This window comes from Stylophora pistillata, chromosome 1, assembly GCF_964205215.1.
Source record: "Stylophora pistillata chromosome 1, jaStyPist1.2, whole genome shotgun sequence".
Lineage (NCBI taxonomy): Eukaryota > Metazoa > Cnidaria > Anthozoa > Scleractinia > Pocilloporidae > Stylophora > Stylophora pistillata.
In genome coordinates, this window is record NC_142519.1 from 9,785,974 (window position 1) to 9,803,142 (window position 17,169).

General features: G+C 39.6%; 1 protein-coding gene across 2 annotated transcripts in view; it reads right to left on the reverse strand.

The window, feature by feature from the left end:
* LOC111321990 (uncharacterized) overlaps positions 1-16,747 on the reverse strand; it is an 83,060-nt gene extending 66,313 nt beyond the window's left edge. The window contains exons 1-19 of one of the 2 annotated variants that reach the window (XM_088735269.1): positions 16,666-16,747; positions 13,114-13,265; positions 12,958-13,011; positions 12,421-12,474; positions 12,071-12,115; positions 11,644-11,691; positions 11,436-11,468; positions 10,409-10,897; positions 9,940-9,978; positions 8,715-8,819; positions 7,694-7,753; positions 6,471-6,626; positions 5,861-5,951; positions 5,304-5,530; positions 4,349-4,378; positions 3,549-3,704; positions 2,825-2,915; positions 2,084-2,322; positions 1,055-1,543 (exon numbers count right to left, since the gene is read on the reverse strand). In XM_088735269.1, the coding sequence (XP_088591395.1) occupies positions 1,055-1,543; positions 2,084-2,322; positions 2,825-2,915; positions 3,549-3,704; positions 4,349-4,378; positions 5,304-5,530; positions 5,861-5,951; positions 6,471-6,626; positions 7,694-7,753; positions 8,715-8,819; positions 9,940-9,978; positions 10,409-10,897; positions 11,436-11,468; positions 11,644-11,691; positions 12,071-12,115; positions 12,421-12,474; positions 12,958-13,011; positions 13,114-13,265; positions 16,666-16,688 (2,581 nt within the window). In that variant the 5' untranslated portion in view covers positions 16,689-16,747. The remainder of the gene's footprint in view (positions 1-1,054; positions 1,544-2,083; positions 2,323-2,824; positions 2,916-3,548; positions 3,705-4,348; positions 4,379-5,303; positions 5,531-5,860; positions 5,952-6,470; positions 6,627-7,693; positions 7,754-8,714; positions 8,820-9,939; positions 9,979-10,408; positions 10,898-11,435; positions 11,469-11,643; positions 11,692-12,070; positions 12,116-12,420; positions 12,475-12,957; positions 13,012-13,113; positions 13,266-16,665) is intronic. The other variant, XM_088735271.1, reaches the window with a different exon arrangement.
* Positions 16,748-17,169: the final 422 nt, after the last annotated feature.

Here is a 17,169-nt window from a genome sequence, read left to right on the forward strand (position 1 = left end):
GGAAGAATGTGCTAATTTGTTTTTTTCTTTCTGAAGCATTTTATTTGGCCAGAATCGTAAAACTGCGAATCTGACTAGCTAGTGGCGCGCTCGTAACCGGTCCAGCTTACAATACTGACTACGGTCCTTGATGTTTTCCGCTCCATTTCCAGCATAGCGGAAAGAAAAAAAAAGCAGCGGAAAAAAATGGAAACAGTAAGCAATATACCAGTCGGTCCGTATGGGAATGAACTGTGTCCTTGGCCTTGAGTACATTTTTATTTTCATACAGACCACCCGTCTGGTAAATAACATATTTATTACACGACTCGGGCAGTCAGAGGGCCAATAACTAAAATCAACCAATCAAAATGCTCTATTGCCGGTCAATATTCTCTCAGTATTGGACTGGGCACTGTACCGAATGGTCCCGAATGATACCGCACTTGTGTCACTTTGAACTTCAGTCGTATAATAAATCGCTTATTAACCAAGCTTCCTCGGGACCGTACTGGAAGAATATCGGCCCTCGGTCTTTTTTGTACGGACCTCGCTGCGCTCGGTCCGTACTGTCAAGACCTCGGGCCGATATTCTCCCAGTACGGCCCTCGCGCTTGATTAATAAGATATATATCTACTGACTCACACAGTTCGAAAAAGGATTTTCTGTTCTAAGTTCTTTAATTTGGATATCCCTTCGTTGCATACAATCCAGTGGTCCATTGTTGGCAGTAGATGGTGTCAGCAGCTGATTACTGACATTCACATTAATTCTATCCTACACATACATTTCATTCATCTCATAAATTTGTTTTTTTTTAGCCCACATTGTAGTATCATTCGCAACCGTTGTTTGTTCTCGTCACACAACTTAAAAAAACTCAAGCTTAAAACCTGCTCTCAAAAAACGACATTCAAGTGAGGCACATAAGCAAACTTTTAGGGTGTTTGCATTTGCCCTTTGAGCGCGCTCTTTGCTTCTTTCAGTAGGAGCTTAGCTCAAAAATTCCCTTCCATTATTTCTCCCTTCCCGCTTCCTCTCAAAAACCCCGGTCTTTCTCTATTCAATACTTACGGCGGTAAAGAGTTCTGAACCTCCTTATTTTCCCATATTTGCCGTTTCTTCTTTGTACGCGATACCCTTTTCTGGCTCTTCTCACGATGACCCTCTTTCTTCGATATCTGATGTACCTTGTGACGCGATGCTTGAAAAGTCTCCAGCGTCTCTTGCCTCGAAGGAGCCATCTTCCTCGTCGGAGTCGAACTCTGCGTCTTCGACCTCCTATACGACAAGTCAGTCTAACGCGTCTTATTTTCTTCCAACGTTTCCGCCAACGATAAAACCAGCGCTTACCGCGTTTTCGCAGGCCACACCAACGTCGCCTTATACGCACACGCCAACGGCGACGAATGCGCCTTATCTTCCTGTATTTTCGTAACAATTTGATTCTTATTTTACGTATAAATCGTCCGATGATCTTCTTCTTCCGGCCAATGCGAACGCTATATGTCTTTCTTCTTCTAATCACACAGCGTCGTCCACGGTATCTGATAACTCTTCGTACTAAAATTAGAAAATTAATGTTTTAATGATGATAATCCGCGAACTCTCTACAGAGAAAGTCGACTTAAATTCCCTTATTGGCAGAAAGCTAGTGACTGTCAAATTTAATCCAAGATTCTCAAAAAAGAAAAATCTAAAAATTTATGATGGCGTTGTTGGTTACTATTGAAGAAATTTTCGGAAGCTTATGATTGAGCTAATTCTACGAATTCAATTAATACGATTTTTTCGGAAAATGAAGAGATATTTAGGAGATTTAAAGGGGGCCACTTGATTATCGCTTTTTATAAAGCGTTGTGTTTTACTCAGAAAAAAGTGGATCGTATCACAATTATTATTAGTATATACCACACAGGTGAATAGTGCCTCTCGCACCCGCTGATTGGCTGGTTCTGAAGTGATTAGCAAGTACTAATTTTTTTTTTGGTTTCTGCGTAGCATACTTAAACGATTATTCATCTCCAATTCGGAGAATAATTGTTTATCATCATTATTATTATTATTTCAATCACCTCTATATATTTATAAAACCTACTATACCTGGTCTCCGTCCCCTCACTGTGATGTGAATCCTTACGTAACTTGGGCCTCGTTGTTGAGGTCGACTCATATATCTAACCCAATATGGTCTGCGCCGACCCACATAACCGATTAAGGCAAGACTACTTCTGTAACTGAGCCTTATACTGCGTGGGTTGATGTGAAGCCTTTTGAGGACGTACTTGTAATATCTTCCAAACCGATATGCTTCATCTTGGATGGCGAGTAATACAATTCTCCTGTGATGACAATGAGAAATTATCAAAAGATTAAAGATAATTCCCTGGAAGAGATATCAATTGTGTTTGGGATGGTTCCTGCTTCATCCTCTTGTGATCATTATAAGAAGCTCTTATTGTAATACGAAATCCGCTTTCACAGGTAAGATTTCAATCACAGACAGCCCGGGGCTGGTAAGTAGGAGTTTACGGGCGGAAGTTATGCTAAAGGTCTGCTATCTAAGCCGTAAAAACCTGTCCCTGTTTCAGTTAGAAAGCTGTTGGAGACAGTAGTATCAGATTCGACCAAATCCTTACACGAGTGGAACGGAATATTCAAAGTTGTTATTAAAAAAATTGTTCAAACACACGTGGCGGCATATGAAGTACCAACCCTTGCGACAAGGCTTAAGCAAAACACAAGGTATTGAATAACAACAATGGAAATTACAAGCAGAGGATTTCTCCTGAGTTGAAACCGTAGAAAGAAATCTATAATACAGTTATGCAATTATGTACTCACCCCCGCCTGATTCTAGAAATAAACTGCTTGAATTTCTTTGCTGCATAACGGCTGCCATGAGTGTCAAAAGATCGCCTCGCCTCAATACGACCTTTTGGAATACAATAGCAAAAAGTTGTTAATAACGCATGAATTGTGCTTGTGGTATTTATTTCAACCCACATGGCAAGCGTCGCAAGTTTCCATATTCAGGCGAAACTCACCGCATACAAAGCGTATGCCTGATATTCAAAACATAAAAGATTGGTGACGAAAAGGATTTTGTGTCCGTGGCGGTGGTTGATAGATGAGACTCTATAACCGAAATCAGACATGACAACTCGGCTACCTATCCGTCGTTTGTGACTAATGCATTGTAAGCTGTTTCTTTTTTTCGCTATTATTTCACTGATATCAAGGCTCTTTCCATGAAACAACCATCAATTATCACTGGTATACAACGGCTTTAAATAAGACTTGACGGGTGACACTAGTAGGCTCTATTTATACGTTTATATTGCATATATGACCTAAGTTGTTATTGCCTGAGTTCAGCTTCTTTCGCGCCATAATTAAATCTTATTTTTTTCCAAAACTATGACAAAAAACGCTGTCAAACCTTAAGTCATTTTAACATGGCAGGCCCACATGCCGTGTGCGAAAAAATACGATTAACGATTAATATAAGTATAATAACTGATGAACTTAAAATATTCTCCATAATTGTAAAAATACATGTCCTCACCAGATTTGTAGTTGAGAACAACAACATTAAAACCACGCCTGTGTCGAGAGTAATCTTTTCCATTGACTCTGATGTAGGCCCGCGAGCGGCCATACAAAGTGCGTCCACGTTTTTTATCAACAAAGCCTTGACTTTCAACAGACAAATATATTCTTCCTGTAAACGAAAATTGAACGAATAAGACTTCTCCTCTAGCAGTAATAGAAGCTATGGCTAAAACGATAACGATCTCGAACAATCTTGAGTTATCTGCGAGAAAGCTCTCCACAACGCGTTTTAAGGTAAATTTAAGATATCGCGATCGAAAACAAATTGGAAATACCATTCGATAACCTGGGAAAAACTAAGATGGTTATAAGGCTCCTTCGCAGCCGTTGTTTGATCTCGTCACACTAAACAAGAGCTGCGAGGCTTAATCTCCTCTGGCAGAAGAATGTTTTTAGCGCGGCGCCATGCTTGAGGTACAAACATATAAAGATGATCCGGGCAAGAAAAGAGAAGAGGATGGCACTCACTATAGCTAAAACATGATATCAGGGAACTTTGCTTTTCTGGACAATGGCGGGTGAATCAAATATTGCAATTGTCCTCATCTCATATATCCTAAAGATGAGAGCACTGTGAATGCTACTTGTGCTTATATCATCCGTTCAGCAGAGGCGCATGTGTGCGATACTAAAGCTTGTTTAGAAGGCTTTTTTTTATATTTGCCATTTTTTTGCTGACATCCAAATTAATTCTTTCAACCTAGAGTGAAATTCATCGTTTTCAACGTTAATGGAAGCAAAATTGATACATACGTCTTCTAAATCGCCTTCCATATCTTCGTCCTTTTGAAATAAAAAGTGAACCATGTTTAATAAGTAAAAGATGTTTGATTAATTCCAGGGGGACTGATATACGCGCAGACCGCAGGAGTCAGGTTGAAAAATATTCGAGGTTAAACTCGTTTCTGGTGTGTATTATGATGTTACTGTAGGGAGTCCTTCAAAAATTTCTTACCAAACAATTTAGGACATGTCAAGCTCTTTTACTATGTGGGTTTATGTTTGCACTCCTGCCAAAGAGGTAAGAGCGTATGCACACAATGGCCCCCTTCCTGTTTGCTACCCCTTGCTCTCAAAAGTTTCCTCTGACCTCTTTATCGCCTTCGGTTTTCCTCATATAAAACAGCCGTCAGGGTGCCGTGTTGGAATTCAACTTGTTAGATGGTAAGCGTTCAAAACAACTACTATCATGATTAAATCGAGGGTCAAAAGTATCCAAGAATTACATTAGTTTTCCCTAACAACTCTCTGTAATTGACTAAAAATTTTCGTGCCATTTTCTCCCCCAATGAGAGGAACTAACGAAAGTAGAGATATTTCTTCCGACCAGTCATGCTGATTACCAATCTGGGTTTATTTATCTCTCCATTCAACCTTCAACCATGTTTAAGAGTCTTTTTTCTTGAAATGAACTAAATTTTACTCTTCCGCAAACTCAACCCCCTTAGCCCATAGGTAAAGTAACACCGGTGTACAGCCACGTGGAAAGCACTAGAAGACATCCAGAAACGCTCTTGTACCTTATCGACGGGACCCAAGTATTTTTTGAGTTACGGGAACATCGAAAAATTCTAACCGGCTCTTCTGAACCAGTTACCTCGAGTGAAGATCTCTCTGTTCCATACAAAGGAAGAGTTAAGAACTTCTAAGAATTCTTAGTGCGTTTACGCCTCTAAAACGTAGTTCAAGCCATAACAATATTTCTTACTTCTCGTTTTAGGGATGCGAGCATATACTGCAACGGGTCCTTTCCTTCGCGGGCGGCTTTTCTCCTTGATCCACCATTGGCGACGGCCTTTGTACCCTACTAGAGCATAACTACCCCTGTAGCCAAACCTAAATTTTCTTCCATTTGCGCCAATTTTCCGCAAAACAGTGAGGTATCGTCGTCCATACCTAAATGCTTCATCCTGAACGGAAACCGCCACGATTCTCCTAGCAAATAATTGAAATCAGAACAATGACAAATGAGCTCAGCTTTAATGGACCTCCTCATAATGATCCCTATGATTTACCTTACGTAAAATCTGTTGATGCCAGCACCTCGCGCAAGGTTGCAAACAGAGGGGAGGGGGACGGGGGTAGTGGACTGAAGAAGGACTTTATAAACGCAACATTGTAAGCACTCATGAATTGCATGCGAACACACATATGTGACCAATTCGGCGACATGTAACGACCAAGGAATGATTCCCAGCCAAACATTATTGAAATATAATTATGGTTCATTTTGAGTTGTCAAAATATATGGAATGTTTTACATACCCTCTTCTGATACTTCGTATGAAGCGGTAAAACCGTTTTGCATGGTTAATGTTGCCATGGGTGTCAAAGGAAATTCTCCGTAAGGTACGACCTGATGAAGTAAAATCATATATGACAAATAATCACTTGGTGCCGAGTCTCAGTTCCTTCTTCATTCATTTGATAATATCAAACGAATAATTTCTCAAATGAAACAAAGGTTTCCAGAGCCTAGAAGCTGAGAAAGACTAAACACTTGGCAGATGAATCAAAAATAAACTGGTAGGTGTGGTCATGACGGCTGAGACACTCTTATCAACTACTCTCATGCAACTCCAATTCAATCCACAACTTTTTTACGTAAACGCTATGACGTAAAATTTATCATCATTCTATAGCCAAAGGTAGTTCTTCCCAAAAGATCAATCAGCGTAAGAAAAACTCCTTATTGAATAGTTTGGCTACTCGAGTAAATTCGGCGTTTCGTTTACAGGTAGGTTATATTTTTTGAAGCCGAAGAAAGCAAATAAAAACTCTGATTATCCCCACCAATTTAGTAACTGTAACATACAAGGGCTGAGAAAAACAGTAGTCTATACAAAATTTATTTGTATACGCTGTCTTAGCTCACCTGTTTTTTTGCTAATAACCACAACATTGATACCACGGCGGCCGAGAGACTTCTCTACATTGTTCACCTTGATGTAAGCGCGAGCGCGACCAGCTAGCATCCGCCCGTTCTTTCGGTCTTCGAAACCTTCACTGCGAACAGTCACGTAGGTAAATCCTGAAGAGAGTAATAAAAGTGATCAAGAAAAAATAATATAATGCTGATTTCGAAAATTTACGACATTAAAGCGATACCGTAAACCACTGGCCTCAAATGAGCCCCAGGGAGTGGGGAGAAGAGAGCTTTGTGTGTTACATCTTGGCTTTTAAGAGAGAAAGAGAGGGGTGGTGTGGGGAGGGGGTCATTAAAAAAGTCACTGATTAGAGCTAACCATACGAGTCCATACTTTTCCTCTTTTCGTCTGCTGCCTTTATTGACCGCCGTGCACATTAGGTTGGAAAACCCACAAAAATCAAAACAGAAACTAATCAATGCATCCTAATGCAAGTAAAAATTTAGAGAACAATCTCAGAGGCTTTTCGAAAGAAGGAAGAGGACGGAAGCTTATCGGAGAGAGAGGGAGGGGGAGCTTAGGGAGGGGGAGCTTAGAGAGGGGAGCTTAGAGAGGGGGAGCTTAGGGAGGGGGAGCTTAGGGAGGGGGAGCTTAGGGAGGGGGAGCTTAGGGAGGGGGAGCTTAGGAAGGGGGAGCTTAGGAAGGGGGAGCTTAGGAAGGGGGAGCTTAGGGAGGGGGAGCTTAGGGAGGGGGAGCTTAGGGAGGGGGAGCTTAGGGAGGGGGAGCTTAGGGAGGGGGAGCTTAGGGAGGGGGAGCTTAGGGAGGGGGAGCTTAGGGAGGGGGAGCTTAGGGAGGGGGAGCTTAGGGAGGGGGAGCTTAGGGAGGGGGAGCTTAGGCAAGATCTTATCAGAGAAAAGGGTTCACTTTTCTCACTCGTAACAAAGTTGACGGTAACTACTTGTCTTGGCATGAATAAACTGTCAATCAGCCAAGAAGTTTTTTAAAGAGGGTCTCGATGGGGTTAACCGTTTGCCATAAACCGGCTTAATAATTTAGCCGTTACGCGCAAAAATTGACAAATTATAACTGTACGTCGTAAAAAAAAGATTTAACTGTAAAAATATTCCTATAATCGCATCGGAAAAAAATTAAGTGGCCAAAATTTGGGACCCGCTTTTAGGTGATAGCACATCAAGTCTTTGGCTCGTCACAGCTACACAGGATAACTTACTTCTATAACGTCTCCTTCTTCGTCTCCTTCTCCGTCTTCGTCTTCGGCGTCGTCGTCGATCTGCAACACAATGAGAAAAAGTTGTAGGAAAATATGTTTTAAATTTGTATCTTATTTCCTAAGAGGGAGTTTCATTTCACATTGTGCGGTAGCGCTGAGCACATTTCAGACAATCGAACGCTTCCTTCTAGGAAGGAACACAAGGGAACAGTTAATGAACAAAGCCTAACTGGAGCCGTTGGTTGGTGGCCCGATGGATTGGGGAATTTGAACCGGAACTGTCTTCGAGAGCCAAAAAGGTCTATAAGAAAGTTATGGTCGTTAATGTTTCCTTTATATGAAAATTGACAAATCGAACACTTAGGCAGGACATTTGAACATGGCGAGCGGGAATCTGAACTAATCGAGCTACAAAAGTTCAAATTCCCAGGGGCTTACCCTAGGGATGAATGTCAAACACGAAGGCGCGCTATAAAAGGAGCCTTAGGTCCCACTGGACCATTTGTCAATCAACCGTCGTGTGATGTAGAACTCTTAGAGTCAAGTTAGCTTGAGCTACAGCTACCCCAAAGCAGTGAACAGCGGGCGCATTCCTCAAAATTGTTTTATGTCTTCATCATAATACAAGAATTTTTGAGATTTCTTTTTCCATTCTCCAATGGAAACTGTCTTTATTTGTGGCGGTAAATTTGAGATCGAAGTAGGTGGTTCGCACGTTACCTCATGCCACCATGCTGGTGGAAGTAAACAATAGATATCTCATTAGCTCCTTTTGTTCGTCTACCAGCATTTGAATTTGACCCGCACACGTCAAGGGTGACTGACAAATGAGCCTAGGTCTTCCCAGAGAAGACTTCCTTATATAGCGCGCCTTCGTGTTTAAAGCTTTGAACTGATCAACACATGGCACACTTGCCTGTGCCTCGCGTGCAACATTTTTGTTGTTACTTCATATTGACGGCATCTGTATTCTATTACTGAACAGAAGTACGACAACATTGAATCTATTTGTTAATCTTACGTCTTCTTCTTCGCCTTTGCCGTCGTCTTCTCCTCCTGTTTCTTCGTCTCCTTCGCCTTCGCCGCCTTCGCCGCCTTCGGTATCTCTTACGCTTTCGTCTCCCACCTTCATGTTTTCAAAAACAATTTTAAATAATAATAACAATATAATAAATAATAATAATAATAATAATAATAATAATAATAATAATAATAATAATAATAATAATAATAATAATAATAATAACAATATAATAAATCAGACTGAGGTGAATGCCCAAAAGCTGGGTCACCAGGGAGCGGCATCGAGAAGCAGTTGTTATAGGCTTACAAAAAGAGTCGAAATATGTTGATTTTCACTCAATTTGGTTGAGAGTTATTCATTTAATAACTTACTAGAACTTCTGTGTCACGCTGTGGAACAGCGTGACTCAGCTGAAGAAAATTAAAAGATTAGTGACCAAGGGTGCGCTAGTGTTAGGGATAATTTAGTCAAATTTGATCTTTTGAGATAACATGCAGCTACGATTCTGATTTTTAAAGCATTCATTTATTCCGATGATAAAAAAAAAACACATTCATAACAACTCCAAGCTCAATAAGTGTAATATTTGCCTCATGGGAAAAAGTCATCAGCGTTAGAAAAAATTTCCATCAACTGATTGAACTCGTTCCGTAAATTTGGAATTTTTGACAAAAACGCAAAATAAGTATCAATCGTGAAATGAGTGGCATCGTGCCTGCGACTTTTCTTTTTATTATTCCCTTAGGCCGCATTCCTGAAAACAAAAGCAGCGAAGAAAAAATCCAGAAACCACATAAAGTAATACATGATAAATTGGCACCTCATAGATAGCAAAGCATCATCGACAAAAAAAACTGTATTTGTTTCCAAATTTTTCTAAAACTGGTGTTGGCTTTCAATTAACTTTCCATTCTCATTTCCTGATTTTTGGTGATATCAACTGAGTTGAAATTGTAAATTGGCCGAATAAAAAAGCTGACGTTTCGAGCGTTAGCCCTTGTCGCTCTGACGAAGTGGCCAATTTACAATTTCAACTTAGTTGATATAACCAATTACCTTGTTACCCCCACCGACGCAGCATCACAGTTTCTTTAGAAACTTTCAGCCTTTATTCATTTCATTTTTGTCTATTTGACAGGGATTTATTTGAGCTTTGGAGGTTTCCTTTGACAGAGTTCGCAATGAGACTAGTTATACTTTAACTTCAGTGGGTTACACTCACGTCTTCCTTTGTATCTTCGTCGACGTCGGACTGGCCTTCCTGTGTAAAAAAAAAGCCCTTAAAAAGTTAAGAAACGATTCCTTGCGGTTTGTAAGTTATTTTCAGCTTAAGTAGTGGTTTATACACAAAATAGGATGTCTTTCGTATTCAAAAATAGATAGTTTTATGATAAGCTGAATTATACAGGCATTTTGATTGGTTCGTTCATCTGATGTATTGGAGGACAGATGCGTAGATGATGACAACATTAAAAACATTTTGCTTTTTTATTATATGAAACAAATAGATAGATAGATTTAGAGAGAGACAGCTAGCTTGCTTGGTAGTTAGCAACCTAGATAGCTGAATAGATGGATAGATGTACCTAATATACGGTGCCACTCTTGAGGATCACACAATAATAGAAAAAAACACTTTGTGTAGGTTGCTTTATTTTCGTAATCTTAATTATATATTTCAACAAACTTACGCCTATATCCACGACGCCACTTGAGCTTTCGACCGCCATACCTCGGTTGGAAACGATTTCCTTTCCTCTTGACCATGATGGGTCGACCATGGTAAGTAATGCGCCATTTGAAGCGGGAACGAATAGGTCGCCACCGCTTCTTTAACAATATAAAGAACTTTCTTTTACGTCGTTTCAGGCGGCACCACCTTCGGCCAAAACGTATTCGCCAAGTAGTCGGTTTTCTTCGGAGACGGTACAGTTTTCGTCGATACCTAATGTACCAACGCATACCTTGCCGAATAATTCTGTGAAGTACACGTTTGTATCTGACGTACCACCGACCACGACGCCGTATCAACGTCGACCACGTGTTGATGACATAAATTTGATATCTGCCTGTTCTACGAACTCGGAACCAGCGCTTTCCAACATGTACTCTCCAAACTCTCTTCCATCGTCGCACGGTATGGTATCGACCTTTGAAGAGAATTCTTCTACGGCGCCATCCTGAGGATGAAATGTCAAAGAATAATGAATTTAGTATATCCTTAATAGTGGATAGCGTTTAAGGCGCGCTCTGTTTGGCTACTCAAGCTCCGAATATTCTTTGCTATTCACCTCCGAGCAATTCGCGCAGGATTTGCGCTCGAAAATATTACAATCGTTGCAGGAATAAATTAGTTAAGATCGTTTCTGTGTGCTTATTATCTCTCTTGAACCAACTATTCCCTTCAGTGTCGGTGGCTGGCGGTGTAAATATCCACCACTAGCTATCTCCACTTTGGTTAACAGTTATTAAGAACCATTTTGATTTGTGCTCCGATTATTCATACCTATCAACAATGTAATAACGACATACAATGTTGTCAGTCGAATGATACCAGAAATTTCTGATAAACCATGCAAGAATGACGGGCCACATTTGATACTTTTGGACACAGGCCAAAAAAACTTGGTCGAGAGAGCGAGGTGCAAGAACTAACTAATCATGTCATGTAAACATGGATATAAGAATTCTAAACCTTTTCGAGAAAGATATACCTACCTCGTAATCCTCGCAAACGTCGTCTTCGTCGAGCTGTGGAAGTTGATTTAAATTATGTAAATAAGTTAATTTCTAGTGCCGTGTTTACACGTAACCACATTCCAACAGACCAATGCTTCTAAAAATATAAAGCGGACGTGTCTTTGTCATTGTCGCGCAATAAACCTCGACAAAGTAATTACAACAGCAGGTCTACTTCGTTACTAACCTCGGACAGTCAGACAAACGTTCACTAAATTCACGTGTCGTCTCCAATCTACGGATCAAAAAATAATAAAACGTTAATGTCATGGTGTTTTGATCCAGTAAGTTTCGATTTTCCATAATATTTTCCGCATCATTTTAAAAGCTAAGATTCCACCGTGCGGATTCCGTGGGCAAGATACGCACCGCTCTTGCCAGTGTTACTCTCCTTTTGAACGCTTACCTAACTCCGGTTGAGTACTGAACGTGTTTCTGCGGCAAGCAAAACTTAAAAACTGTTCTGTAGTCTTATGTTATGTATGTTTCAACATCTTAATACTGGTGTTAAGTCTTTGGGGAAATAGGGCGGGAATCAAGAGGAAAGCCCTCAGCCCTTCCTTTGCAGCATGCAGCCGTCAGGATTTGAGAAGAGATTAAGATATTTAACTTACGTTTACTGAAGCAGATGTGGGCCAGTCTGGGCTTACGTCCAAGGCCTAAAAGACATAATGCTCCTCATTAGAAATGTGCAGAACACTTTTCCAGAACATAACCCAAAAGGCAAATATTTCGCAGCCATATATATACCATAGTATCACTCCCTTATTCTTGTAACTAGGTCTTTACAACTATGAATATGGCGGACCAAGCATTCATAACCCGACTTCCCTAGAGATAAATGGGAAACGCGGGAGTCCGCGACTCAACTAACGCTTTGGACTGCGGATCGAAAGGTATGGCCTCGTTCTCGTTTTTTCGGCTTTATATACGTCTTTGGTGATCTACATGGATGGTTGCTTACCACTTAGACGTAGTCGTCCATAGCGAGTGTTCACTGTAAAGCGCTTACTGGAAGCTGAAAGAAAGTTAAATATGACGAGTCAAGTGTAACCTTTCTCCGAGCCAACCAACAATGGTCCCCTCAAAAATACTTCAGGATATATTAAAAGGAAAAGAATTGACATTACATACACACTGAGAAACTTTAACGTATTTCACTTTCATTTTACAACTGCCAACTATAACCGAGGGTTTTCTGTTTTTTCTTACTTTCAGATATCCCTTTTTCGTTTCTTCATTCATTAGTTTTTTTTGTCCGTTTTTTTAAAATCGTTTGCCTATTCATTGACTCAACCATTTTCCTTTTTATTTTTGCCACAACTTTTTCAAGTACGATGGGTTGATGCAAACAATGTAACGAGACCCCTCTACACAGCTTGTTGAACGCGTTAAGTCACATAGAATAGTATTCTGAGTCATTAGAACCCAGTTACACAAAAGTAAATCCATGGAACACTCGGGTAACTGACAAAAGATATGAGAAATGCGTAAAAAATACCTGCGTCAGCCTGGGTAGCATTGGTCATCGCGTCATGGATGGGTTCTTCTGGCTCTACATAGACGCGTTTTAGAAACAAACCTGTTAGTTTAAGGTGCAGACGAGAAACATTATGCCCTTAACCAAATTCAATCCAACACAGACCACCTAACTTACCGTTGTTCAGTTGAGCTCCATTTCGTTTTGTGATGTCCTCTGGTAAAGTCCTTTTAACACGGACTGAATGATGACTCTCAAAGTCAGAATCTTTTCCATCGGAAGAATGTGCAGCTGAGCGAATATCACTCGTAACAAAGGCCACTCCATAACTGAAACATAAGTAAGTTGGTTATCCTCGGGAAATGAAAAGTAAACACAAATGTTACTGTCACAGTATCGGTGCTAAAAGACAACTATCCTTTATACGAAAGGAATTTCGTGTTATCTCAGTTTTTGGATAGAAGAGATAAAGTTAAGAAGGCCAAGAAATTCAACTAGTTTTAAGAAATTATCGTGAAATCCTTGGACTAATAAAGAGGTTAGTTCCCGAACCCCGAAAACATATCGTTTTCATTTTCGCCAGTAAAAAGATGAATGCAAAAATTTACTAATAACCGCGGTTTGACATTCCAGTTACTGACTCAACCGTTCGAAAATTGTCTTTAAATACCCTTTCTTGGAAAAAATTCCATAAACGGGCCAAAAGCGAAAAACAACAGCTGGTACTCTAGACTTGATATGAAAAAAAAATCATTATTTGAGTCAAAAATGCAATTTGTGTAACTCGTAAATGTTCAATCAGATCACCAGGATAACGGAAAAGGAACAACAAGACTGTGATATATCACTGGTAAGCGGCTACGTTGCTGAGCAAGATTCGCAATGAAGTGTTTTTAGGCAGATTAAAGATGTTCTAAATGTATTGTTACTCTTTTAAATCCCAAAAGCCGGTCTGTTATAGACAAAGCTGTATTTTTATCTGGTGGCGATAAAATTTAAATGGTTTTGTTGAATGCTTCTCTGTCAAACCATTAGGCATTGCGTTTACAAATTAGTAATCACAACTGCGTATTGCCGACGTAGACTTAAGACTTCCTACATGACTACACATCTATCCCTCACTACTGTGAAAAAAGGTAGGTTCATAATTTAGGTTTTGTTATCAACTTCGATCAAAAAAATGATTCACATGATGCAACTGTCGTTTGAAGGTTTTATTTAAGCCCTTCACTAAATCCAACGGAAATGGCAAAATGGAAGACAAGGTGTTTTCAGCATCATGGTGGCAAGTCATAAGAGAGTTTATCTGATGTATTTGAATTTCTGAGTGTGTTCAGTACCACTGGATCGTTTTAATGGATATTGATGTGGTAGGGATTGAGGTCGTAGTCTCAATTTTTCGGCCCCCGTTTTCTAAATTTCTCTGAACCCCCTTCTGATGAGTCGCAAGTTTTGGTCCGGAAAGTAAGGAGAGCGGATCACATCATGGAAAAGGCATTGCCCTTAAAAGCAGGCATTATCCATCAAAAGAAGAACCAGCCGGTTCATGCATTTGTGCAACACTCTTGTAGTGAGCAAGGAAAGCCATAATAACAAATACAAAGTAGGTATAAATTCCTGTTAACTTTTTTTTGACTAAAAAGACGAACTTTCTCTGACTCGCGTTCGATAAAATATATCCATAGAAGTTTTACATATATCTTATTAACCAAGCGCGGGGGCCATACTAAGAGAATATTGGCTCGAGGTCTTGACAGTACGGACCGAGCGCAGCGAGGTCCGTACAAAAAAGACCGAGGGCCGATGTTCTTCCAGTACGGTCCCGAGCAAGCTTGGTTTAATAAGAGATTTATTATACGACTGAAGTTCAAAGGGACACAAGTGTGGTATCATTCGGGACCATTCGGGACAGTGCCCGGTCCAATACTTAGAGAATATTGGACCGGGAATAGAGCATTTTGATTGGTTGATTTTAGTTATTGGCCCTCTGACTGCCCGAGTCGTGTAAGAAACCTGCTTACAAGTCTTCATATTTTGAAATATGAAAATATGGTACCAGCTGGTATTTATATTTTATTAGGATATCGGTGATCATTTGTTCAGCCATTCGTCTATTTCACAAATAAAACCTGCTTGCTGGATACAATGACTGCTTTAATATTCACAATATGATCATGAGCACCAGTGAGTAAGTTAACCATTTGTTTTATATCGCTTTTTTGCCATCCTCTTCCTATTCAACAATTATTCACCGAAGTGGAGGTAAATAATCATGGATATTTACCTCGCTGCGAAGCGTCGCTGTAAATATCCATCACTTTCACCGATACTGAGGTGATAGAAATCAAAAAGGTTATTTTATTCCTGTCCTTATACCAAAAAAGAGGTCGGAAATTAAATATATTTACGCGCGATTCTGTCTCTTTGGTTTCTCGGAGGTCAATAGTACCTGCTAATCACTTCCGAACCAGCCAATCAGCGCACGCGAAGAGTAACGTTCACCTGTGTGGTTTATACTAAATAACGTTGGTAAAATGATCAAGGTTTACAAATACTGATCACATCAAGTTGATCTTGAAGTCGTGTTCTTTACAGGTACATGTTTAAAATCACCTGCAGTTAAAACATTTAGGGGTAAACTATTTATGGATTCAGTTTATGCTACGCTTATACCTCGTCCAGTTATATAATAGCATGTGTTAGGATACATGTTCGCGTACGTAAGCAACTAGAACACACTGCTGTAGCTACTTGCAGTTCTTTATATTTCCGAATAGCGATTAATTCAGTTTAACGGTTAATTATAAATCTTCGATGGAAATTTTTATCATTAACAGTAATTACTTTATGATGCTAGAAACACCTGAATTCGTGAGATTAGTCAGCCATAATTTATAAAAGGTTATTTGATCGCAATCACGATCTAATATATATGCATACATCAAAATTTGTTAAATTATCAATGGCAAATCATTTCCCGATCATCGTTTGATAATCACTTTCCCAATCGTCGTTTGATAATCACTTGATCGACCTAGCTGGTTTGACCGTAAAATGTTTAACGAAATCAATTCAATCGTATCGCTCGAATAGCCTTTTTCTCTTTCATATATTGAAGGGGTTCGTCAGTAGAGCAAACACTAACCCGTTTCTCAAAATGGTTTATATCACAAAAACTTCAGTTCTTACAACGTACGATTAAACTCCGACCCGAAGTTGAACTTATCATAGAAGTAAAAACTAGATCTGAAAACGCTCCCCGACAACTACCATAACCAAACACCATAATCAGCTATAACCAGTATTATATCAATTTCATATTTAAAAATTGGGGCTCACGAAAAAGAAGGAAAAATCGAACACGATCTGAGATCAACAGCCACAGAGCCGCTTCCTATTACCCCTTCATAAATTTTTACAAGTTAATCTAACATTACTCTCACAGAGCCGCTTCCTATAAACCCTACATAAATTTTTACTAGTTAATCTAACGTTGCTCTCGCAGAGCCGCTTCCAATAAACCCTACAGAGGTTTTTACAAGTTAATCTAACGTTGCTCTCGCAGAGCCGCTTCCAATAAACCCTACATAAGTTTTTACAAGTTAATCTAACCTTACTCTCACTGTAAATCTAAACTATATCATGAAATCACGAAAAGAAAGCTCATGGTAAAAGCTAGTCAATCCATACGCCATAAAATAAAAATGTTTAAGATTCATTCGTACTTACAGGAGTAGAAACAAAACCCTCATGCCGGGGCCGCCCAAGTCAAGGACGATCTTCACCCATGAGGGGAATTCTGACAAAAGACCAAGCCTCTCCAATCGCCAGATTAATACACTCAGACATCCCCATACATTTATTCATCATCCTACTTTACTGTTTGTTTTTCATCTAAGTGCAAAACTAGGGCAGGTATACGAAACTTTTTTTCCGGTAAAACCAGTTGAGTTTTTTTTCAAATCTTACACTTTTCACTTTTATTTCCGTCGTGAATTTCTTAGATGCGCCTGCAATTTGCATGATTTGGGTTGATATCAAACTTTCACACCAACTATTCACGGATTACAAATTTCTCTTCTCTAGGTGTAAAGTTGTTTGTAGAAAATAACACTATGATATAATACCTGCTTCACTTTTACAGAAGCCTTATTAATTGATAGCAATAGTAGATTCACCCAACAAAACATTACCACTAACCCTATTTTAGGTACAGAGACATTTTAGTTTAAT